This window comes from Sinohyriopsis cumingii, chromosome 14 (assembly GCF_028554795.1).
Source record: "Sinohyriopsis cumingii isolate HCF-2022 chromosome 14, ASM2855479v2, whole genome shotgun sequence".
In the NCBI taxonomy this organism is placed as follows: domain Eukaryota; kingdom Metazoa; phylum Mollusca; class Bivalvia; order Unionida; family Unionidae; genus Sinohyriopsis; species Sinohyriopsis cumingii.
The window spans coordinates 27,798,345-27,825,506 of NC_142974.1; the positions used below are offsets into that span (position 1 = coordinate 27,798,345).

The 27,162-nt window shown below is 36.2% G+C and overlaps 1 protein-coding gene across 6 annotated transcripts in view; it reads left to right on the plus strand.

Moving 5' to 3' along the window:
• LOC149783479 (heat shock 70 kDa protein 12A-like) overlaps positions 1 to 27,162 on the plus strand; it is an 80,981-nt gene that overhangs the window by 43,678 nt on the left and 10,141 nt on the right. For 3 of the 6 annotated variants that reach the window (XM_089931728.1, XM_089931732.1, XM_089931733.1), the window contains 5 exons: positions 2,772 to 2,795; positions 8,061 to 8,084; positions 8,762 to 8,785; positions 22,972 to 23,070; positions 24,642 to 24,947. In XM_089931728.1, coding sequence (XP_089787854.1) covers positions 2,772 to 2,795; positions 8,061 to 8,084; positions 8,762 to 8,785; positions 22,972 to 23,070; positions 24,642 to 24,947 — 477 coding nt within the window. The remainder of the gene's footprint in view (positions 1 to 2,771; positions 2,796 to 8,060; positions 8,085 to 8,761; positions 8,786 to 22,971; positions 23,071 to 24,641; positions 24,948 to 27,162) is intronic. The other 3 variants (XM_089931730.1, XM_089931729.1, XM_089931731.1) reach the window with 3 other exon arrangements.

Here is a 27,162-nt window from a genome sequence, read left to right on the forward strand (position 1 = left end):
AAAATATCAAACCGGATGAAATCACAATAACTATAAATGATATCACTGCGTATAGACAGGAAATAGAAAAAATCAAAATTATTGTTGAAGCGTTTAGACAATCACTATTGAAAACAGGGCAATCCGAAAGAATAAAAATCCCTCATGAGAATATCATCAACACAGTATACACAATTCAGCATGGATCATTCGATTGGACTCCTACACAGAATACAGTAGATATCACCGCAACTGTTAAGGGTATTTATCGATTGACATTGATTTCGGCGATGCAGTTTAGTATATCATCGTCGAGTTCATCCGGGTTTAACAATACAATATCAACAATTATAGACAAGGACGCAACTGAACGGTTTGTGATTAAGGCCGTTGATAGCAGTATATTTAGGGCAGACATTACATGGTATGTGGAATTTGTAGCGAATCTAAGTAATTAAAAACACTAGCTCTTTTAAAATAAAAATGACCACCAAGGAAATTGAATCAGAGGTATCACCGACGTCACATCAATATCGATTCGATACCGCAAAAGAATTTTCCGCGAATTTGAAAACGCTTTCCGAACAATACCGTGCAAAAATAAAAAAATACCGTCGTAAAATAACCGCCATCGACGCGGTCGTGTACTCGGTGTCGGGTATAGTAGCTGGCGCCGGTGTTATTTTATCCACGGTGACCACGATAGCCCCGATCGCTGTTCCAATCGCTGTCTCCGCAATGACAACAATTGCTGGAGTCGCCAACGCAATCACTAGGAAGATATCATCGTGTTTTCAGAAAAAACTCAACGAGTATACAGTAAAACATCAAATAGTATCCGACGCGTACTCGAAATTATCCGGGTTGATCTCGTTATCGATTGATAATTTGTTCGTATCCGATGTTGAATTCTCCACGATGGTCCAGTTGTATAGCTCCGCGATGTCAAAAATCGAGGATTTTCAACTGGAAGCCGAAACCACCTGGTTGTTGAAATTAGACACTAAAGAAAACGAATAATAATAATGTCGCTGAACCCCGAAGGGTCTCAATTACTTCAGCGGATCGCGGAGAACACCACTCCGGTACAAACAAATATGATATCGATAACATCAACGAAACCCGAATTCAGTGTGAACTTCCCATCGCCGGTTCCAGTAAAGGAAATAGCGCTGGCAAAATTGCGAGTATATCACAGTTGGCCTAATATTCGAGCAGACGCATTTAACGGACAACAACCTAATAACTCGCTGGTTTTTGCATGGACAAATAAGCCCGATGGGACCCCAGACTGGAATGAGGTTACAATACCAACTGGGTCATACCAAATAGAACAAATCAATAAAGAATTTCAACGCAGGATAAAATCGATCACAGGAAAAGAATCAAAAATCGCTATTACGGTTCATGAACCGACGTTATCGTCAACGATTGAAATAAACACACCGGGGTATATGGTTGATATTTATAACAGTTCAATAAGAACCATACTAGGTTGGCCTGAGAATCCACCCGCGGACTTGCACACGAATGAGAAATCGTATCATGAGATTAATCCCGGGTATCGAGATAATTTGTCTATTATGAAAAACACGTCATTACCCAGCAGGTTTATATTTCAAGACATGGACACCATGCAGTGGTATTTTCAGTATGACAAAACCCCTGAATCGATCGTCGTATTAACAGTTAATTTAGATGATATCACTAATGCGTTTGCCGAGATTAATTATATTTACCATTCACAACTAGAACAGCTACGGCAAACAAAAGCACGAAAACACGTTGAGGTGTTAAATCAACTCATATCAGACATGGAATATATCAATGAACGAATCGTTAAAACAATATCCGATAACAGCGATGGTAATAAACAAAAACTCCTAACCGAGTATAATATCACAGAAGCCGATTTACCCGATTTAAAGTTTTCAGGATACAACGCACCAGAACTAAGAAAATCTCTTAATGATTTTCTCGGTCCATCAACTAATATCCTCAAACACGATAACGGAGATGGTGGTAGGCATATCGCCCCGTACAACGTAAATATCGCATCGGTGATAGCGATTAATCTAGTGTATGATGTTATCGAAGGGAGTTACCAGGTAAATACCAAGCAATCAAATCAAGCTCAACAGGGGTATATCCTTTATTCGTTTTCACCAACAGCCCCTCCGGGATTTTTAATCGTTGAGAGTCCGATTAATCCGGTCTATATGCGATGCCATGATCGGTTTTTAACGAGAATTAATTTTAGACTTACCGATCAGTCAAATAACCTAATTGATCTGCAAGAGGAGGAGTTAGTGATCACTCTGTTTGTAAGATCATAGCAGCAGAGGGGGCGATGACATCGACGCGGTCGTCGATGTGCTTACCGGACGCTGACGACGCTGGGGATCGGCGCGCAGAAGGTGTTAATTAAACCAAATGACGTCACCATCGTGTAGGATGGACCGACGTCGTTTTTTTTTTTACCAGGCGCTGACGACACTAGATCGTTGAGTGCAGAAAGTAATAATTAAGCAAAATAACGATTGGACAAAATGTCCGATTCGCCCCCTCTGCTGCTCAAGGTATGGCGGAAACCTTTGCAGCGTGTTGTTCGTTTATCTCAGCATGATATAATAAAGAAAGAAAAGTTAAAATTCAGAGACTTAAATACGAGAAAATCCGGACAGTGTCTTTTTTGTATTGCGTATTTGTCTGTTCAAGTAATACATTTGCAAATATGTGCATCCATAGCTACCCTCATCATGTGTTATATCACAATTATTTTATACTTTCAGGAAGAAAGAATGAGAAAAGAACGAGTGAGTATTAATATATGTGATTTAGTTCAATACGTACAAATTTTGCACATGTCTGTTGCAATTTTTCTCTCTTTATACACAACATGTAATGACACTATTTCAGGTCACATTAGGGTATCTTAATGAATACACTTTGATAAGGAAAGGAACATTATAAAATCCTTTGTGTCGAGACAATATCATATGGTATTAACTAGACCATGCGGTTACTTGTTTGTGATTACATTGCAGGTAAGCAATTATATTCTACCTAAACAGTTACCTGTATTGTGTGCAGGAAACATTTGTCAGCTCGTTTTTTCGATCTCTACGTGACAAAGTTATGACATAAAACAAGTTAAAATACAGAAAGTTACATATGAGAAACCCTTATAGTAGATTCGCTCAAACGACAGCAGTTGTATATTTCTGTGTTCGAGTAAGACACGCAACTGCATGTGCCCACGTTCTCTTTTGATAGCAAATAAGCGATCTCTACTACAGACTGTCTAATACGATGTGCATTGTATTCTTACAGGAAGAAAGATTTAAAAAAGAAGGGTAATTAATAATATTCGTGATTGCAACCAATAAGTACAAATTCTGCATTGAATAATGATATTATGTTATTGCAAAGACACTTTTATTATTCTATCGAACTAGTCATCAAAAATATCTCATCTCTCACCACAAATTAAAAGGTCATCTGAGGCACTTTTTCTCTATATTTAGGCTCAAATTTGTATCAAGTCTCACAGGGTTATCCCAATGACGTTTGTCAGCGCACAATGAGACAAATATATTGATATTTTGTAAAAACTTACTGGAACAATTTTCTGATTCATTTTCTCGAAAGCACAATAGTTTCATTCCGGATATATCTTGATGTGTCATCTTATCGTCTGCTTTCAGTTGGCAACTTATGTGAGACAAGTTTACATTTCTTTAATGATTTTATAAAATTTAAACAAAATAAATTTATGAAATATATACTGTGTAAAAACTTCTTGTCTCGTTTCTCCAAAACAGTTTTGCTTATAATTTCTTTAGAAAGATACATCGCACTATTGCATAATGTGTCATGCCATTAAAAGCTTTCCAGAAAAAGGAAATGAAACCAACAACAACATATTCGTATAAGTGCGTAAACATACCAATCCCATGAAATTGAAAACTGATGGCATTGATGTTATTATTTGTATGTGTAATACTGGGCCAACTAAGATCAACAACAATAAAGGATAATGAACAAACTGTTCAGTAACCATCGGTGAAATGAATAAATGTGAGCACGAGTTTTGCCATTGTGTCCCAATCATGTTGTAGTGATACATATAACTTTACTTGCCTGTATAATCTTTACAGTATTGATCAGTTTCATGATATTAATAAATGCACGATCTGCATTAATCATCTCAAAAGACATTTTAACTCGATAACTGGACATTACTATCTGTTAACCTAATTCACTATTATGGTTTTCAAATTATGCGGAGTGTACAATGTATGATTGATTTATTTCTTTGGAAACCAAATTGAAGTGTGATTTGTGCTCAGTTTGGGTTCATTAAGTCGACAGTTGTATGAGGATATCATATATTAAGTATGAATATATTACGGTTAGCATATTTGATATATAAGAATTCGAGTCATTTATACTCTTTGTCTTTGGGACATTTACTGTTATTACCATACCAAATGTTGTGGTATAGCTGCTTGGACAATGTTACATTCATGATCGGCTTCCTGATTTTCAACAATATCAAATTCCCCTTGTCCCAAGCCTTTTAAAAAATTGGTAAATAAGCAGGAAAATTTGTTAACCGAATTCAAAGCGTTGGCTATAATTACATATAAAAGTGAATACAGGACTTGATTTAATTCCTTAAAAAAACTGATGGGGGATAAATAACAAAATAAAACTGATCATGACCTAGACTGAGAAATAACACAAAGTAAAGTCGCGTCATTTCTGAAATGGATGTAAGTCTAAGAGTTAATGGGGATTTGATCTTGTTGAAAACTTATTTATATTTAAACATGTTTATACTCTATGAATATAACATTAAATTAACCGACAAATTAAAAGTAGTATGTCCCTTGCTTCTATTGGACTTACATCCATTTCAGAAATGACGCGGCTTTACTTTGTGCTATTTCTCAGTCTAGGTAGTGATCAGTTTAACTTTGTTATTCAGTTGTATTTCAGATTTCACGGGTGTATCATATGTAATCATTTATATGATCATTCTGAGTGAACATTAAGACCCACTTCATTGATCTTTTCCCAAAGGTTTAATTCCCAATACATGTCCAGTTATAACGACAGGATCACAGTTCCCAGTAGATTCACCCATTTTTAGTTCTTCAAAATGTTTGCCTCTTTGAATGAGTTATGTGTATGATGTCAAACTGGTTTCCTAAACCAGAGCTACTTAATCGTGTACATTATCCACCATATGGGAAAACTCATCTCACCTGACCTAAGGCAGTTTCCGTTCCACTGGAGCATGTAGACACCATACAATGTAGATTGAGCTACTGCTTCGATTTTATGATATTGTCGAGAGCATCCTTCACACAAGCCAATGCGATATTCACCTATATGACTTTGTAGGATTGGATTTCATACCGACATCCTTGATATTAGTCGATATAACTCAAGCCTTCCTGATCACCAAGGACAGACATTCTCTTTCACATCCCTTCCCTAAAACAATATGTATCCTGAACAACAAAATTACATTCACACAGTCATGACATAACCTAATTATCTTTCTGGACATTAGTATCTCCTTCAATGAACATGTCAGGAACATATCAAAGGCTGCATATAAAGAGCTGAGACGCTTCAGCTCCGTTGACAATATTCGTTCCGTGGACGCCACAAAAACATGAATGTGTTCCTTAGTACTTCCAAGACTAGAATAATTCACTTCTATGTGGTTCGTCTCAATATCTACTACAGAAACTTCAAAAAGTCAAAAACTCGGGAACCTGGATTATCCTCAGCGAGCCAAGACTATAGCGCACCACCCCATGCTCATTAACCTTCACTTGCTATCCGTTCAAAACAATATGTTCGCTATGCTACATTTCGTTGACAGACTCCAGTCCAACATACCCAATTGACCTCACCCATGTGTACATCGCATCTTGAACCTTACGCTCCTCTTCTTGCACTCGTATTATGTTTCTTCCTGCTCTTAAAAGGATGTCATGAAACAATGTTCTTTTGTGTACCAAGGCCTCGTTATGTGGACCTAATTGTTCTTAGACGTGAAAACACTGCTTCCATTCCCGAGTGTTCCTAAAAATGACATATTTCGACTAACTACAACAACCGACTTAAAGACATAATAGTGTGTATTTCCTTAATTGTGGTCAGCATGTTTTTGTTTTCTAATTTCATCATTAGTTCTTATATTCTTATCGTTCTGTTTGTTTTCATTCTTGTAGTTGTAAATATTGTATTGTTTATCTAATATTTTAAAGAGCTCTGAGCTTCTAAACATTAGGTGCTGTACTGAGTCTACATTATTATTAATAGTAGTGTTTTTCTTATTCGTTTTCTTCTTCTTCTTCTTCTTCTTATTATTATTATTATGATTATTATTATCCAATACGATATTCACTGACATGACTTTGTAGGCTTGTATAAACCTAAAATGGTATCTTATCTTGACCATCTGGCACATTTAAAAAGATTTTAACAATAAAAGTTTGAATTGGTTTCCAAACTCCACCATTTGGTATGAAATATTTTGAAAAATAATTCTCAATTCTCAATTTCTTATCCTTGCAATTAGCTAGAATGTATATATTTAACTTTATATATATACAGCTAGGCTACCATTACAACACAGTTATATTATGGTATACTTGTATATTCACATGTATGTTTTAAATATGCAGATATACCAAAGCTTCATCAAATGTGCAGTACATAGAATGTGCATCTACAACGTAGAGTTTATACGATTTTCATGTGCATGAGCATGTGCGACTATGCTACAGTCTGTAATATAAAATAGATAAATGCATAAGTCACTTCATCTCGCAATCTGAAAAATGGCGAGTTTCTCAAATTTCCTAATTGAATTTGTTCAATGAAAAATGCCTTGGAAAAATCTGCAGATCGTACTGAGAATATAGGTATCAGATAATATATAATACAATTGGTTTAGAAAGGTAAATTGTATAATACATATATTTGCGTCATTAATAATGGCCATCGCTTTCCTTCTATTTCATAGTCTGATTCTTTTAGATTGACAGATGTCGCACTAGTCTACTTATGAACTAGCCTACTTTTCAGAACAATTACGGAAAAGGTTGAACAAATTCAGTAAAGGATAACAAATGATATAGTATGTTTTTGTCTCTTTTGGCTGAGTCCGTAATAACAAATGTGGTTTGTTGCATTTGCTTTCTTTTCAATCAGAAATGAGCCTATTAGTGTAAATGGGTTCAAATTTATGTACAGACAAATATGTAGTGAAAATGATGGAGAGAATGTGTGTGCAACCTGTAGTTGAAATTAATTGGTGGCACAAATGGTACAATGTTTTTGCAATATTTCTATATTTTTTACTGTTTTGCTGTACATGAAATGTCATTCTATTCTGAAAAAATATATCTGTTTTCATTGCCCACTTCTCCAAGCACACATTGCCACGTCTGCATTATAGACCCACAATGTCGTTGAAAGTTGGTTGACTTGATAATAGTATATGTACCGTATAACTGTGAAAGGTGTGAAACAAGAACAAAACACAAAGTGTATCTAGTACGTATTTGATGCTGAGCTGTCTACCGTTTTATTTCTAGTAGTAATAAGCAAAGGATTGTACCTTTTGACTTAAATAATTAGAAGTATTCTATGGGGGAGTGTTTTCCTTTTGCTTTGTTTGTATCAGCTCAGGTGTTAATATAGCACTGTATTCTCATTTGCGAATATGTGCAATCTTGTCTAAAGCGCTCTTCGTTACGGATCACTGCCATCTCACCTCTGTCTGCGGCGGTTTGAGTCTAAGATTCAGCCAATGTGGGCATGTGAGAAAGCCTGCCAGTAGCTTCTCGTGGGTCGGTGGTTCTTTCCGGGGTTTTCCGGGTTCTTCCTCCACCATTAATACTGGCCGCCATGTATAGCCTATCGTGCTGAAAAAGGCGTTAAACCCCACAACAACAACAACAACAAGCAATCTTGTCTACTCTAGTTTTTGAGAGCAAAAAGCAAAGGTTACTTCACCATGTTCAATATCATTTTTTTAAATTTTCTCTCAGGAAGAAAGGGAGAAAAAAGAAAAGGTAAGTATTCAATCTCAGCCCTCATTTAAAATGTACAATTCATGCATTTGATAAAGTTATTACATAATTGCGAAGACGTGTATATTTATGAAAAATAATTGTTTCCCAGATATACCTCAACTACCATACAGTTATTAGTTCATCTCTCCTGCAATTGTTTTCTTATTTAGACTGTAATGTCTTATTTATATTATGTGCACCGTTTAGAACACAAGGAGTAAAACAAAACCGAACGTAAGCTGCAGAAAGTGTTCATTGGCATTTATGCCATTATATTTCCTGTTGTCGTCAGCAGGGCACTGTACCAGTTATGGGAGATGATACAGTCACTGAAAATCTGTCGATTTCTTTACTAGTTTGCGTTTAAGTATAAAATTATTCACTCTTAGCTAAACTATTAGAGGTATAATAAGGTGCAGACCTTCGCTGTTGGTTAGTTGTTACCTCTTCAATACAAGCAAAGGACTGAAAGCTTAATTTCTGAGTTTTTGATACGAGATAACCCCAGTAGTACATCTATTCAAACGAACACTGTTGTGGAATAATCTATTAAAATAATGGTTTATATTTTATTTGCATTTGCCAGTATACACATGCCTGTCTATCCTCTCATTTGGGAGGATATAAACGAAGTTTATATTAATGTTTCTAATATCACATTTAACATATTCTTTCAGGAAGAAAGAGAGAAACCAGAAAGAGTAAGTGTTGAGATATCTGCTTCCATCAAATAGGAACATATGATAATTGCATAAGGTTATTATATGATTGCTATGATGCGTGCATTTATTAAAAATAACTATTCATCAAATTTACCTCACCTATTAACAACTGTGATGTCATCAGGGCATGTCTCCACCTTCTTTAGTATTTAAGTTCACATTGTTTATTCTAATAATTTCCTTCAGCTCATACTTAGATATTCTTCTTTTTGTGTCCACTAACACCGGTTTATTGTTATAATAGATGTAGAGATCTTCTACATTGGAAGACATATATTTGTATTACAACTCAGTGCAAAATATTGGACGAGGGTGCAGAATAGAGATAGTAATCTCGCAGCATTACTAAAATAAGCATTATGGTGTCGATAGAATTGCCTTGAGTTTCCTAAAGGTCTAGGTCTCCAAAGTAGGTATCGTCATCTGGGTATGATTGTCTGGATCGATATAATGATGTGAATCCTTCTCTTTTGATCCCATCACTAGTTTTGTCATATCGCTTATCAAGGAATGATTATTTTTCTTACCCATGTTTGGTTTATCTGCTTTCCAGTATCGTACATTTGTCGTGTTTGCTCGAAAAGGAAGTCAAATTTACTTGGTTATGAAACAAATGATCCTTCTTCAAACGAACAATAATATAAACTAATAAAGTGTACACTTGTTTCAAGGTGGCCTTTATATATGGCATTGTCCGTCAAGCTGTCCATCCTGACAACATACTTCCTGTCCGGCCCATAACTGTAGACGACTTGGAGAGAATTCAAATAAGTTTTCTTTTTCCACATATATTCTGTGTCTAAGAATACTTATCATCGTCTGTTATAAGACAACATGCAAGGTCAAACACATGACAATGTAATTATGATACATGCCTTAGTGTCCAGACTTTAATTGTAAAATACCGGTAACGTTTTTACCATGTTAACGTTTCAATGTCTGTACATGTCCGTGTCGAATTTGACCTCTGTGTGTGTCAAGGCTGTAAGTAGTGAAGTGCAAAAATATTAAATAAAGCTTAAGTTATATATGAGGCATTTCATAAGAAAGCGCGGCTCCCAGATCAAATATCTGAGTCATATATCTTATAGCCCGTGTTCTAACTTTAAAGGTATGATATATTGATTGCGAAACATCTACTCAACTATACGTCGTAAACAATAAATGATGTGTCGTTTACACTATAGTAACGTCTCTAGGTCCATGCTAATAACACATAACAAAATACAATGTCTCCCCTTTATGTTTATTTTGCATGGTCAGTTTCGGACAAAGTGAAGGAAACCTGTCTGAGGGAGTAAAAATGTATTCATTACCTCTGGTGGTCAATCCCATATCTCAAGTTTTTCATGGATACCTTTCCAAAAGTACTTAGACGAAAGATCGCAAACACATTTATCTTTTGAGCTGATTGATCGCTGATGAAGATGGTGCTGCTTGGACATGCAACATGGCTGTTGCAGTGGTAAAATCTGTTGATTGCTTCTCCAGCTGAACATATGGTCATGTGAAATTGGGGAATTTTCTCATAATGCTCTTATGTATATTTGATTTATATAGCGTTCTTGACTTTTGGCCTGATTGTGATTTAGGTTTGCCATGACTATAACTAGTAAACAATTTGAGTTCAAGACCTAGTGGAATTTTCTATCAGATGTTTTGTTATCCAGAGCAATCTATTGTTGCAAAAGCATCGGTAGAAATGTATAAATGGAGGTTAAGTTAAAACAATTTTAAATATCAATATTTGGAATCAGAATTTCCTATTGTGTTCATATACAATTCTAACTATTTTTTAAAGTTATTTAACGCAAAGACACGGTTTTCATTGAAGGTTTGGACTAAAACAACTAGCTCAGCCTGTTGAGAAATAATTCAAAAGGATCATGGATTGTAATATTGTGGTGAATCAGGAGATTCAATACTTTTGGTACGTTAGGAATTTCAAGACTCTCGGAATGTTCTGATATTCAAGACTATTGAAATTGATTACCAAACATTCTCTATTTTATATTTGTGATAGAGCATTTATAATTATTTGGGATTTAATTCATACTAATGGAAGCATATCTTAAATGGTCCTTATATATTATAAAGTGTTTGTTGAACATTTTATAAATTGTTGCTTTCGCTTCCCTTCCAATGTTCAGTGGATAAATAAACTTCTTATACAACTGATCAGAAATCCTTATCTTTTCCTAAATGCACTTAGTTTTAAAGAAATGATTGTCATTTAGGACTGTTGTTGGTTCGAAAACAATATAATAAAGTCAGTAGCTATTCCAACTGGTTTTATTTCAAAGATATCATGGTCACGGTGTTTCATTGAAAGCAATGCACTAGTTGGGTAACCAAACCTCTATCTGATTTTATTTTGGAGAAGTATGGACCATTCATTTCCATAAGTTCTATATCATTTATTACTGATTCTGCCAAGCTTATCCCTGTTAAAATATTAAGGTACGCATTAGATATTCTGCTCTTTTGCAATCAGGTACCTTATCTTAAGCTGAGAAATCATGTAGCGAAATTGTTCATACTCCGAGTGTAGAGTGATGCTTTATTCTGCTGCTGAATTCTACTAACCTCACAGTCTGTTGCTTGCATATAACGTTTCAATTGAATTACTGATTGAGTTTTCTAATATGGTTGGACAATGTTAAATTTTTCCAATTCACTATTCACCTTCCTTACTTCTACGCAATGCAACATTTGCTGTTTCTTATATCCCTAAACCTAAATGTTGTATTTGATATCATGACACAATCAAACTAATTCTTCTAATAAATACATCTAAATAAGTTTCAAATTATATAATGTCCTCTTCTAAGATTTTTCACATATAATTTCAGTTCTATATACTGCAACTTCTACAATCTGTGTGATATGGATTTGATACACACATTTATTATGTGCTCATCTTTTTCTCCGTTAACTTTCATCGTTAGAATCGTTCAGTATTTTAGGATATTGCACACCTTCACATTGCACTCATGTGCAGGACACGTATGCCCAATAGTGTATTAGGAAATACTTTGTAAACAAATCATGTACACTCGTATAGAAGACGCTTTATGTTTTGGTTGATTAAATTTGTTTCTGAATGTGCTAAAGCAGATGTTTCATGTCTTGCCACAAACCAGTTACTTTGCTACATTACGCGCTAACTTTTTGGATACAATGTTTCGGATTTTGGCGATAGACGCCAGATTTCATACAATTGGTGGGTAGCTACAAATAAAACGCAAGTTACAAGGCATAAACTGTCTCCTTTAGCTGTTAATAAGAATCGCAAAAAATATACTGAGCGTTTTACAGTTTTACATCCTGAATTTCCTCAAAATGTACTTTCTTACTTCTGCAAATCCGAATTACATGAGCCATGACATGGGTTCTCAAGCTTGATTACGCATTTCGAAATTGTACTGTCATTTCGACTATTTTCCAAGTGCAATTACATCCTCCTTACTGCACTGAAAATGAAATAAACATTATATTCCATAGAGTCTCTTTGATCATTGAAATTGAATGACTTCATATTTTTCCCACATTATGATTTCAAACAGAAACACACTTGCAGATGTCAACACGCTGGCCCATCACCGCTGAAATCCAATGTACTTCACGTAGAAATGACACATAAATCCAGTCCTTATTCACGAAAATTTGTAGAAACGACAAAAATACCAAAATATATTAATTTCAGATCAAATGGAAAAGTTGTTGCAATGCACATTCATTCATAATATGACTCCAAATTACAATTTTAAGTAAACCAAAATGCCATTTTCTTTTGAAAGTTATGTCTAGCGCGCGACTAAGTTCACATTTGTCTGGGCGGAGTTATGTGCACACTAATAATGTTGTTGTTGTGTAAAGATGAATCTGCGCTTGTGTCTTTAGTTTGGAATACGGCATACATTCAGTTATTTTGTTTCGTGTAGTGTATTTTTGTTTACATAATTAAGCCTTAGGAAGAATAAGAATATGAGCATATAATAAACAGATTACTGCATTTGTATGGGAAAATATGAACTCATTTTATCGGATGGATATACTGCACTACCAAGGTCGTGCAGTATTTCCATCCCAAAAACTGGTTCATGTTTTCCCATATAAATGCAGTAACCTATAAATATAGAGAGAGTGAGAGAGAGAGAGAGAGAGAGAGAATAAATAAGTACTTACATATGTGGATATACAGAGCGTCTAATATTGCCACATCACTATGCATATATGTGTACATTCGTGTTTGGTTGATTTATATGTATAGATAGACTGTAGAGTATATAGGCGGATTGTACTGCATAATCATTAAGAGACGTTCAGGGCAGAAGCGTTAGTGGTTTTATTAAAACATCATATGTAAGAAACAAATTTATACAATGAAGTTGTTTTACTTCGTTTTTTGTCTAAACGTTCAGGACAAATGAAAATTACTGCGTTGTCTCAATCGGAAGTAATGAGACCGTTTCTTTATGAAATTTTCAAGTGACAATTACCCTGCTATTATGGACATAACATATAGAAATCAAACAAAACAACAACAAAAAAAAGAAATAAAACGGTTTAAGAAAACTAAACTTTGTTTTAATACCAATACGTCATACAGAAATACTAAGCATCATTTAAAATGGGTATTGAGTTTTTGGTCCATGTTTTCTATTTTGTTATTCATGTTGACATATTTCACACGTTTCTACATCGGACTAAACTTGCATTTCATCATAATAATGGTAAAATCAAACATTTGTAATAAGCTATAAGGAAGGGTACACACTAGTTTTTATTATTTTGGTTGAATTAGTAGTGAAAGTTGCTGCTTAGCTTTTTATTTTCATTTGATTCTAATCGGATGTCATCGATATAACACTGTTCAAATTTAGATGTAGAAAAAAATTGCAATGGGATCCGTAGTGAAAAAAGCGGAGAAAGTGGATTGACAGTCCACAATGAACATACAATTTAAATTTCTCGGCCACTTTTACAATGTTGTCTGTTCGTTATGCTCTCCTTCTACCATGCATCACTTATTTTATCTTATGATACCAGATTAGGTGTAGGTGTATCGTGTTAAAGTGTTTCCAATCACAGGTTAAGCTAAAATTCCTGAAGTCATCGAGGCATCGTTCCAAGATGGAATGAATGTTCTTGAGAATCTGGCAGGATTCTAATCGGCATGTCTGTGAAATACACCCCTGTAATTTCTGTACATCATTCGATGATCAGTTAGAGATCAAAAATACACACGAGTGAACATCAGATGATCAATGTGGCTGCGATCATCAGCATGTAAGTCTGTGTGTAGAAGTTTTGTATGTGGTTCCACCAACAAATACCACCAACCTCGTGATCAAATCCAGATTTGGAACCAGATTAAATATTTATATGTTTGGAAAGATTAAATTTCTTGGGAAATAAAACGAGAAATGACATGATGTGCATCTGTCGAATAGTCTTAAGTGTGGCTCACAACAGATGGTTATGTTCGCAATTAAAGAATGGTATTGTATATAAAAATGACAAATGTGAAGGAAAAGCAGAGATTTGAAAGCCATTGCTGAAGATGAGGAATATATGATCGATATGGGATTAACCGGCAAAGAGGATATGATAGAACTCGTGGATAAAGCCACGTCGACAGGCTACATCATGCTGACGGATTACGTTCGACACATTCGATGTCATCGAGTAGTATCAGGATGGCAAATGTATCATAGCGTTCTTTCCTTATAAACTCATGTTGATAAGAACACATGAGATCTAGAAGATATCTTATAGAGATATAAGTGATGAAATGAAAGTAATCCATTAAAGTATACAATATGACAGTATATAATATTAACATATCTTAATGGAAGATATGTCTACAACAATTATGAAAGTGACCAATATGCAGCAGTTAGACACGTGAAGACTAAGAATTGTCCTAATCTTAGTTCTAAGCGGATAAGCAAGAGTAAATGCATCTTGCAATGGCTGAAGAAGTGATGTGATGCGATGTGATTTTGATTTTTAACATAGCTTTAACAATTTTTCAGTCATATTACTACGATGTCTGCAATGCGGCAGTTTATAGTGATGTCTAGCACTGGGGCATCATGCCGCAGACATGTAGCATGATGCCCCACCCAGTCACATTATCCTGACACCAGGCCGACCAGTCCTAACACTAACCTCTTAACGCTGAACGCCAAGCGAGGCAGCTGTTAGTACCATTTTCTAAGTCTCTGGTATGACTCGGCCGGGGATCGAACCCACGACCTCCCGCATCCGAGGCGGACGCTCTAACCACTAGGCCACCGGGGCGGTCGATGGCTGAAGAAAAACGATGACAATAGCTTGTGCTGTGTACGAATGTCATTATTGTAGAAAAGACCAGATTTAGTGATCCATAACACTAACATAACTTGCTGATAGTAACTTAATCTCAAAGCGATCGCCGTATCTGAAAATACTTGACCCAGATGAATGAGACGATGCCAAATCAAGGAGCAGAAAAGTGATTTCCATCATTTTATAAATACCCATAGTTGAGACTATACTTCATACCAACTAGATATCCATTCTACAATGCTGCAAACGAGAACAGAGAAATCCAGAACCATTGGAATAATATAAATAGTGAGATTGTTTCTCATGTCCCTGGCCAGAGTACCTGCAAGACAATTCTGTGAAGATTGCTATTTTTGAACAACACCCGATAATGCATTCGAAGATATAAATGATTTCACAAACTATCTGGGAATCACTATGAAGATACTCATATGTGAATAAATCACCTGATGACTAAATTAAGGAGTATCCTACATAATCATTTCTTTTTATCCCTGTCCATCTTAGACGATAAATGTTGAAACGTTAGAAGCCTCCTAAACCAAGAGATTGATTCTGAAGTTTTCAACACTTTATCAGATGAGACTGATATATCCCAAAATATCCGACAAACAGAGACTGACCGAAAAATGGGATTGGTTTTCGACTTTCTGGTTTTCGACTTTTCTGCAAAGGGTTAACATGATTTTGATGAATCATAAATATCCAAATTATTATGAGTCTGCAAATCATCATTATTTATGTCTTGTCTCTGTCCATCTCCGATCGTGGATGTTGAAAAGTCAGAAACTCCCTAAATACACATATTGATTTTGGACTAAAACAATTGATCGCATGAGGAGGATTAAACACTAATATAAACATTCTTCTGCGCAAACTCACCAATATAAATACCCATAAGATCACAGGGAGACTAAGTGAAAACGATCAGAAACCAATTTATGATTGCGGCAATGCAGAAGGTATGAAGAAAAATGTAGGGGCCGAGTTTGTTTTTTTGATAATGCAGATGGTATGATGACCTTGGGATGGCCAAGGGATTGGCCAACTTTTTGTAGAAAACATCGAAACCACCAAAATAATTATCTACTTGGTTATTCTATCTGTCTAATCGGTTATTCAAAAGATGCATACGTACATAGTAATACTATTTATGTATGTATGTATGTATGTCATCGATGTCTCTTGCGATTAAGATAGATCAATAAATTCATGCATATAAAGGATTATGTCATATATGCCTGTTGCAACATTCACTATGTACATAACTACATTTGATCGTGATTCAGACATCGAAGATATTCAATTTTTGTCTGAATGCAAATAAATGGACAGCAGGTGAGGTCATATCCTCAGTACTACTTTAAATAGTGTATAATTTCCTTCTTCCATCATTGAACCATACATATTGGTATATTGTGGTCCAGCAACTATGTGGAATAATTGTTCAGAAAGTTGCAAAAGGCAAACGCTCTATAAGCAAATGTAATAAATTAGAAAGTGTGACGACCGTACACTGGTCTGCTGTGTGTAAATCTTAAAATATCCTGATAAATATTTGGAACAGATTCATTTCTTCTTTGACCAGAACATTATTTGTGATTTCTTGCTTACTGTATTTAATTTATTATTTAATGAAATATTTAAGTTTAATAAATCATTGTTTAACGATCTACGGCGAAGCAGATACCATGTTGCTTGATTTGTTTCACATTGAGAGTAGCAATCTGGTAATATTTTCTAGGTTAACAATGAAGTGTAACTGAAATAAATGTACATGTTTTTGGAAGTTGTTCTCTCTCTCTCTCTCTCTCTCTATATATATATATATATATATATATATATATATATATATATATATATATATATATATATTTATATAAGGAGAAGACACCATGCCGCACCATACTGTTGAAACAAATTAGATCTTTTCCTGGTAAAATGCGTTTTAGGTTCAGTCACTCACTATGTCTTTTACTCTTTGCCTGGTGAAACAAAGGTCCTCAAATTTCCGAATTGCAGACCACTTTGCATGTGTTTGTTACAAAAGTGTTACATTCAAATGTTTGTCTATTCCTATTGAACGCATTTCCTATTTTATTTCATCCATAATTGTCTTATATTAAAAATTCACCTGTTATCTGACCCACTATCCTTCCTGATCAGCTCGTATTGATCTATTTCTAACATAGTGGATGTATCTTTTAAGTGATATACAGGAGCCATACTGATTGTCTAGTGAGTTTCAATGTAAAACATCGCAATTTAGTTATCCTTTTCACTGCAATTATAGTTATATCGAACCGCTCCGGTGGCCTAGTGGTTAGAGCGTCCGCCTCGGATGCGGGAGATCATGGGTTCGATCCCCGGCCGAGTCATACCAAAGACTTACAAAAATGGTACTAACAGCTGCCTCGCTTGGCATTCATGCTTATTTCATCAGCTCATATCTATAGGATTAGATGTATTGCTAAAAAGGTATTATCGGTAAACAATATGACATTGGATTCATTGTCAGATTCGATTCATTGTTGTGACAAAAATGCTTTCGGTTTTAGCTTCTTTGTTGCAAGCACGTTCTCCAATTGAAAACAGTAACAAGACATCACCAACTTCTGCCTGCCAATATATGAAATTTTGTCATGGCATCCTGACACTCTTTCTTTCGAGGCACTCTGTCTCTCTCTCTCTCTCTTTCTCTCTGCCAGGAAACATGATTCAAATGCTGTCAAGAATGCATCATTTCATCTTTTGTCCATTTTTTCTTGGTTTTCTTTTAATCAGGAGAAAGTAAATAGAGATAAAAAAGATATATGACTAAATTGGAGCCCCGAGTGGCCGAGTGGTCTAAAGCGCTGTCTGTTACGGACCACTGCCATCTTACCTCTGTCTGCGTGGGTTCAAGTCTCGGATTCAGCCAATGTGGGTATGTGAGAAAGCGTGCCAGTAGCTTCTCGTGGGTCGGTGGTTATTTCCGGGGTTTTCCCGGGTTCTTCCTCCACCATTAATACTGGCCGCCATATATGGCCTATCGTGTGCTGAAAAATGGCGTTTAACCCTACAACAACAACAACATATATGACTAAATTATAATTTAATGGGAATAATAAAGACTCCATAATAAGAGTTCAATACATTATTAAAAAAGGGCTACACATTAGTACGGGTACCATATTCCCCAAAACTGTGAATCAGAAGTTTTAGTCTAACGTCATAGCATATGCTGGCCTAAGTATTGTTTTCCTCCCTTTAGCATAATCCAACTCCATGATATTAATTCCTTTCAGAACGTTGTACCTGGCATGTTATTTTTCTTATATGGTTTATAAATGTTATGTGTGGTAAGTTAGTTCAATAATGAAGATGCAAAATACACTGTTGGATGAACTTGACAGATATTCATATTATTATTATTATTATTATTATTATTATCATGATGCATCGTGCTATGGCAGGTCATGGAGAACCTTGTCCAGGGCGGATACATACTCTTCAACCTTGGAGGGGACCGACATCTCCGCAGTGTTTATGCGCTGGCGTGCTATTAGTTTTGAGTGTTGTAGTGTGTGTGGTTGTAATCACACTCTGCTGCTTATGAGGGCTTGGTCGGAGTCGCAGTCTGCACTGTGGTAGGTTCTGGTGGAGAGGACGCTGTTAAGGGCAGATGGCCTGGTGATGACCAAGTCGAGGTGGTGCCAGCGATGAGACCTGGGGTGTTTCCATGACACTTTGTGTTGTGACTTACACTTGAAGGTGTTTGTGATGCACATGCCATGGCAGGTGCACAGCTCCAGCAGTCTCTTACCGTTTTTGTTGGTCTTTCCAGTGCCATGATATCTGAGGCAGATAGTCCATGACTCATGGTCCGCACATACTCTGGCATTAAAGTCGCCAAGGTGGAATAGTGGTTCGTGTTTGGGTCATCCTTTGATCTGTTCGTCGAGCTGCCCATTAAACCGATCCTTTGTGTCTTCTGAAGACGTGATGGTGTGGACGTAGACACTGATGATGTTGACAGGACCTGCAGCAGTGGTGAGGCGGATGGACAAGAGACGGTCAGTGCCCCTTGTGGAAGGTTCAACCGAGGCCAGAAGATTGTTTTTGATGGCGAAGCCCACTCCGTGATGGCGGGGCTCCTTAGGTTCTCTACCCTTGCAGAAGAAGGTGTAGTTTTTTTCTCTGAGGGAGCCACTAGAGGCGAGCCAGGTTTCCTGGAGGGCAGCTATGCTGATATTTAGTCTGGTGAGTTCTCTATCGATGATGGCCATCTTCCTGGTGTCGTCCACTTCCCTGAGTTCGTCGGAGATACCTATGCACACGGTGCACACAATCCAGCTTGTGAATTGAATTTTCAGCAAATGACTTCATAATCCATCTACTCTTATTCCAGATTCAAAATGTCACCTACACAAGCGTGATCAGCATCTACCATGCATACTTATAAATAATTCATTAAAACAAGGTAAATAACATTTGATTCAGTCTGATTTAAATCTATAGTTCATAGTCAAATACTATTGTTGGCTCTTACAAGCAATATTATAATTTTCATCCTGTAACCCAAAGACTCAAACAGGAGTTAATTCACAAGTATCGAGTAGCACTGAAGTCAGACACACATTGTAATAGAAGTTAAACGTCCAAAAACAATCATATCCAATATTTTTAAAATTATATAACCCTTTAGTTATAACATTTGATTCATGGCATAAAGGCCTATAATTTTATTCCAACATTACAGAGAAACTGCCAGATATGATAATCCAGAGTATCGTCGCGTGGGTGATAACTAGTCGTTGGACTTTCAGTAACAGGTCGGCTTGGTGCACTTTTGGTGAGGTTGAAACGCTAGGTGGACGATTTTGTGAGGCGGAATGAGGTAGACCTGTTATACACTCTATCCGCAGCCATTTCCTTCCAGTTCCTTCGGGACTCGTGCTGCCACTGCATGTTTTTCAATAATCATATGGGATTGATTCAAGACGGGTCTCCATTTCTCTAATGTATTGGGCCTGTCTTCAGATAAATGCTTGGCCACTGCCATCTAGCTTTGACCGAGATCCAGCTATTAACTGACACGTCCTATCCATCGTTGATGAGGTCCAAAGTCGATTATGTGCCATTGAATATTTGGAATTATAATATGGGGTAAACATTAATTCTCTCAGTTTCAATTATTAAAAAGACACTATGGAATATAGTATTCATTTCATTTTGAATGCAATTAGGAGGATGTTATTGCACTTAGAATGTAGTCCAAATTTCAGTATAAGTTCGAAATGTGTAATCATGCTTCGCAACCCATGACATGGTTCATGTAATTTGGACTTGAGGAACTAAGAAAGTACCGGTACAGTTTTTAGGAAAGTTAAGATGCACATGTATAACGATATGTTTTGTGTTCGTAATATCATCTAAAGAAGACACGTTATTCATTGTCACTTACATGACATTTGTAGGAAACCCATCAATTATATGACCTGTCTGTCGTCTATCACTAGCCTAAATCCGAAACATTGTGTCAAAAAAGTTAACGCGGAATATCGCAAAGCAGCTGATATGTGACAGTCCACGAAACAGCTGCTTTAGTTCATTCAAATCAAACTTAATCAACCGAAATGCAAAGCGTCTACTACATGATTGACATGTTTTGCTTACCAAATAGTTCCTAATACACCATTTGGCACACGTGTCGTCCACGTGAGTGTAATATGAAGGTGTGCAATATCGTAAAATATTGCACGATTGTGACCATGTAAAGTTAATGGAGAGAACAATGGGCATATAATAAGACAGATTAGAGACACAGTTCTCCTGGCATGTGCAAGTATTTTTTATTTTCGCTGCTTTTTACTCTACTAAATTAGGACGGGTTTTGACATAAACAATAGACTGCTGTAATTTCTAAAACTACGAAAAGGCAATCAATAATAAGTTAGCAGCATATTAACTGTAAACAGCGATGTTACTGGAAGGATATGGCAACTATCAGCATTCCAACAGAAGCCGCAAAAGTGTCAGACAATGTTGCTAGGATGTATTTGAAGAAGCACCTTAAAATAAAAAGCGTCATGTCCCATGTTTTGGCCAAAAACATCGTACCTGGTGTACACCTTGCGCGGAACATTGTGGAGAGGTTCAACCGTAGTCTATATGAGTGGCTGTTTGGGCACCAGTACTCCAAATGCTGGTTTCCACTAGCGCGGCTGAGTGTACAAAGTGAAACATGTGACTGCACCTGTGTTGAGTGACTTATGGCATTTTTTGCAAATGCCACGCCTACATCATCTGTGATGCGTGACTCGTCTCGAAGAAAATCTACATCCCTTCAAATACCTGTCTGCGTTGCTTATATGCGCCTGGAGAACTAGAACGCAGACTCGTGCATTACGTAAAGGTCTACAGGCTAGAACATGGGGCACGAACTATTTATCTACTTAGCACTAATGGTGCGGGCCTAATTGAGATGGAGCATGTCATAGACCTTCGCTAGTCGTGCGCGGATTGCAGCGTAACCAATGTATTTATCCACCTCCTCACTGGTGAGATTGTCCTGATAGATTCTGTTTTATGTTTTCTCCTATTTGATTTACCTCGGTTCTCCTAACGGGTGTCGCATTGACACAATCGAGTTGAGACGTATATTCTAACCGGTCAAAGCCTGATGCGTACGAACCGTTCACTGCAATGAGGTGTCTATAATCCAGACATCAATTTGAGCTGCCATTGGTCGATCTCAGAGTATCAAAGGGTTAATTCAGAACCCTATACTAGAGTACCTCGATATTGTCCTTGAGAACCTGTGAACGGTATTCCTCGATCACGTTGGGTGTTGATACCAAGATATGCTGAACCCGTTTAAAATGAGTTCAATAGAGGAGAGGCAATGGCAATTCTGGAAGGTGGTTCCTGTGGCGCTCACACATCAGCTGCTCGGTACTGTCCTGTACGGTGGTGTGGGAGACCAGCATATGAACGGGAGTCCAGGATTTATCACAAATGTTTCAGCCGCTGCAGACGATGAGAGCATTACACTGACACATAATTGAGGCTTCTTTCTTTCTTTGGTTTTCAAGTGCCTCAGGTGCATGGTTTATATCCTCCACTTGTACATCGTAGCCCTTACATTCAGATGTCTTACTCAGCCAGTCATACGGGAATATTTAAATGTCTTTGGAGAATAATCTTTGATTTGTACGATTATATTCGCTCCCAGAACGATGCGGCAACATGTAAACTATGGTGCAAACAAGCATTGATTCTGGAGAGGTAAACAACATGAGTCTAATTTAACGTAAAAAAAATCTTTCTTTAAATTACACATGCCCAGAAACTTCTTATGATGTAGACGTTCGCTACTCTTTGCAGCTTTTGAAATAATTGCGTAAACCCGAGCTTGTCTTATTTTATTTCCCTTTTATGTCCATTATTACATCACCAAAATAATGTGCATGAGATATATGAAGAGTAAAATAAGCATGAAAAATTATATTTTATATTTTATGTGCACAAGCTACTTTATTTCAGTGTGGCAGACACAGTTAGCAACATGACTCGATATATCGGAAGTCTTCGTATTATATATACTGAAAATATATTCATCAAACATTTCAAATTATAAGAGCTTTCTGAAATAACCGCCTACGATGTACAATATTTGTTTTAAAACTCTACAACCAATATAATCTTAACAGGCTGGTACTTGTTGGCCATTTGGTGGTAACTGTTACAATGAGTGGATGCAGCAAGGATGCAATTGGATGAAAGCATCGTTTGAATTATTTAGGTATACATACGACGAAGTAATATAATATTTTCCTTTTGTTTAGGTGGATTTGGTGCCTAGAACTACGCGTCTTCATGTGGATGACAAAGATGATACAGAACAAGGAAGTGACGAATATACCAGTGAAAAAGAGACAATATGTGTAACCTTTTTACAGTCCTTCTAGATATTACTACTTGATATTATACATGCCCTTAAGAAATTGTGTATCTTGACATTCATAATGCTAGCGTGGATATATTTTAAGACAGTGTCCCGAGTCCCAGAGCTCAAATGATTTACTTTTAACTGAATGAATGAACAACGTCCAAACCAGGATAAGGTCAATAATTATATTTGCTTGTCTCTTAGTTATCCATTTGAAAATCCTAATTACACATTGGTGTCGACGTGACGTATAGAAGGAAGTCATTTTGTTGATTCATTAAATTGGTTTATTGCATTACGAATAAAATATTAAAAAAATAGCTATTGAAACCTTTTTGGTTGCTGAAATTGGATCTGAACAAATTATAACAGAAGCCTGTAGTATGTTCCTAGTGATCGTACATTCATTATTCGATTTATTTACTTACCTTAGGATAGCTAGATCAAAATTCACAGATTACAACCTTCCATCAAGAGGGTTAAACTGTAAAACAAATAATGATCGCTACTGGAAATACGAGTAGAAAAAGTTTAATACTTGATGTGAATTTTTCCAAGTTATCAAATCAGGATCTACGATAGGGTGATTTGGATTAGTCTAAAGTATGGTATTCTTTTACAAATGATTAGTTAAGCCTTTATAAGTCATAACTCTAGTCAAAAAGTACTTCAAACCCGATAATCAAGAACCTTAGCTAAAACTTGGATCAGACTTAATAGTCCCAAAAGTTAGGTACAATTTGACTTTGCCGTCATACACCAGATTTAGGGAAGATTGGGCTAAGCATTAACAGCTTTGAACTAGAGTTAAACAGTCCATAACACTAGATATAATTCGGTTTTGCTTCAGTAGCCCAGTTCATGAAAAAGCATTCCCAGCTATTCTCAGCATTCCGCATTATATGCCACACTCCATTATGCTATGCGCAAAATATTTTCTTTATGATTTTACAATTATGCCACTTTAAGTATTGCTGAGAATTTGTGATGGATACATGCCTTAGAAATGTCAAAATATGTGTTTTATGTATAATGCTCAAAATATCCTCCAGTATTTTGTATTTTCCCATTGGTTCATGAACTGCTACTGTATTCCCATGTGTATATTCATGCTACAAAGTGCTGGCAATTTTAAAGTTCCGATTAAATGTACAGTCTAAATTTGTACGTAGATATACAGATCCATTCTGATATATGGGCTCTGGATCCATATTATGTAAAAGATGTGTAAGATATTTCTATCCTTAGAAAGAACAGGCTGAGGGAAACGTCAGAGGTTTGAACCCTATGAACATGATCCGGTGAATTTAAAGCCTATACACACGTATGCACATATATGTATGTATATATATATATATATATATATATATATATATATATAATCAGTATTGTATCATATATGTTTCACTCTGTCCTCCCTTCTCTAGAATTTTACCATCAGTTTTCAGTTAAAGACTTCATAATCCATCTACTCTTGTTCCACATTTAAAACTACACCTACACAAGCGTGATCAGCATCTACCAAGCATGCTTATAAATATACTATTATTATTATTATTATTATAGCAAGAAAATAAGGAGTATATTCTCGTTGCTGCCATTGACTTGGGCACAAACTTCTCAAACTGGGCCTGTTCCTTCCTATACGAGTACAATAAAGACCCGAAGAATATATTGATCCGAACTTGGAACGACAGCCTAAACGTGTCCTTGAAAGCTCCAACAACTATTCTTGTCAGGGAGGATGGGAAAACTTTGGACAAGTTTGGATACGAGGCAGAGGACAAGTATGCTCAGTTTGCAGAATACGACGCAGTCGAGTTACATACATGGTACTACTTCAAACGATTCAAGATACACTTACAGGACCGGGTCAGTATAATGCATTAGGTACTTAGATTTTATTTTTTAGTTTACTGTGCGACTTTGGGAAACTTCAATTCGAACTCGTTTTTTCTGAATATAAGAAGACAGTGATAAGTTTAGATATATCAAACTCTTTGTTTCTGAATATTATACGACGGTGATAAGTTTATATATAATGGCTGTCAGAATAAAAATGGAATTGCTTGCTTGTCCTTTTCAAAGGAATTTTACTAGCCCATGTAGTAACATTATTATATTTCCAAGCACAGAATGCTTGTGATCTCCAAAACCTGATGTAGTAACTATATTACATAGCATCCCCCAAACCCATTTAGTAACACTGCATTATCTCCAGGCACTGATTTTGTAATCCCTAAAACCTGATGTGGTAACAATACTACAACTGATGTAGTGACAATACTACATAGATCTCCTGATATACCCCAAACCCATGTAGTAACATTATCCTATTTCCAATCGCTGATTTGTGATCTCTGAAACCTGCTGTAGTAACAATAATAAATAGCTCTCCTGCTATCCACCAAACCCAAGTAATAGCATTACCCTATTCCAAGGCACTGATTTGTGACTTCCAAAACTTGTTAGTAACAATAATATATACCCATCCCCCAAAACCCATGTAGTAACATTACCCTGTTTCAAAACACTGATTTTGTGATCTCAATTGCTTGATGTAGTAACTATATAGCTATCCCCGAACCCATATAGTAAAATTACTCTATTTCCAAGCATTGATTTGTGATCTCTGAATCCTGTTGTAGTAATAATACTACATAATAATACTACATTTATCCCTAAACCCATGTAGTAATAATACCCTATTTGCAGATGACAGTGTAAAACTGATTTTGTAATCACCAAGACCAGATGTAGTAGCAATACTATATAGCTATCCTCTAAACACATGTGGTAACATAACCCGATTTCCAGGTGGCATTGTAAAACTGCTTTTGTGACCACCAAAAACAGGATGTAGTAACAATACTACATGGCAATCACCCCAAACCCATGTAGTAATATTATGCATTTCCAGGTGACGGTGAAAATATCATGGGTGATCACCAAAACCTGATCTTGCTAATTACCAAGCCCATGTAAAACTAATTACTCTATTCCCAGGGAACAGTGTTACACTGATTTTTGTGATCTCCAAACCACGCTGTAGTAAGAATGCTACATTGGTAAACACAAAAATCATGTAGTACTATTTCCCTATTTCCCTTGAAAGCATACCACTCGTTTGGTGACCTCCAAAATCCTGATGTAGTGACAACATTATATTGGTAATCATAGAACTCATGTGGTAATATTACCCTTTTTCCAAGTTAACAGTGTATCACTGAGTATGTGATCTCCAAATGTGATATAGTAATCATACTACGTTGCCTCAAATCCATGTAGTAGCATGACCATATAATTTTCCAGGCGAGAGCGGAACACTGATTTGGTTTTCTCAAAACCTAATGTAGTAATATGCTACAAGCATGACGTTTAATGATATGCATTAATGATTTTTGTAAATATAGTAAAATTACGACATTGTTACTAATAAAAACCCATCTTGTAGTGATATGTCTTGCTGATGATGCTTTACTACCTTGTTAATATCAAACACTTGCAGTAATATTACCAATTTTCCAAGGTAATAGTTCAGTACCATTGTTTTGACCTTCAAAACCAATAGTTGGTACCACATGTATTACTATAAGTCCACAATTTACTGCTATGCTATAATAATACTTATTAATGTAGCATTTCTACATTGTTAATCTCAAAATCCTTTTGTAATATTGCTCTGCTTCCAAGGAAATCTGCAATAATTATAGAATTTGGTTTTTCACTTTATATGACACTGAAACAATGAACTCCACCGCATCCCTTATTCCCCACCAACAAATCGTGCCACAACAAATTATTAAAGCTTAGTATTAACAATACTTATCAAAATGAAGTTCTTGACAAACGCTATGTATACATTGAGATTATGTCAAGGAATAAATGTACCTTCTCTCTGGTCGACCTTCGAGACATGTTGGCACATTTCATTCATGACAAAGGTCAGTCTATTACAAATAAGCTTGATAACACAATTTCAGCTGAATCATAATCACCATACAGCTGTGACACAGAATATACACAGCAACCGTAAACAGCATTCGAATCTGTCTATATAGAATAGTACATTCAGTTTGGCCAAAAA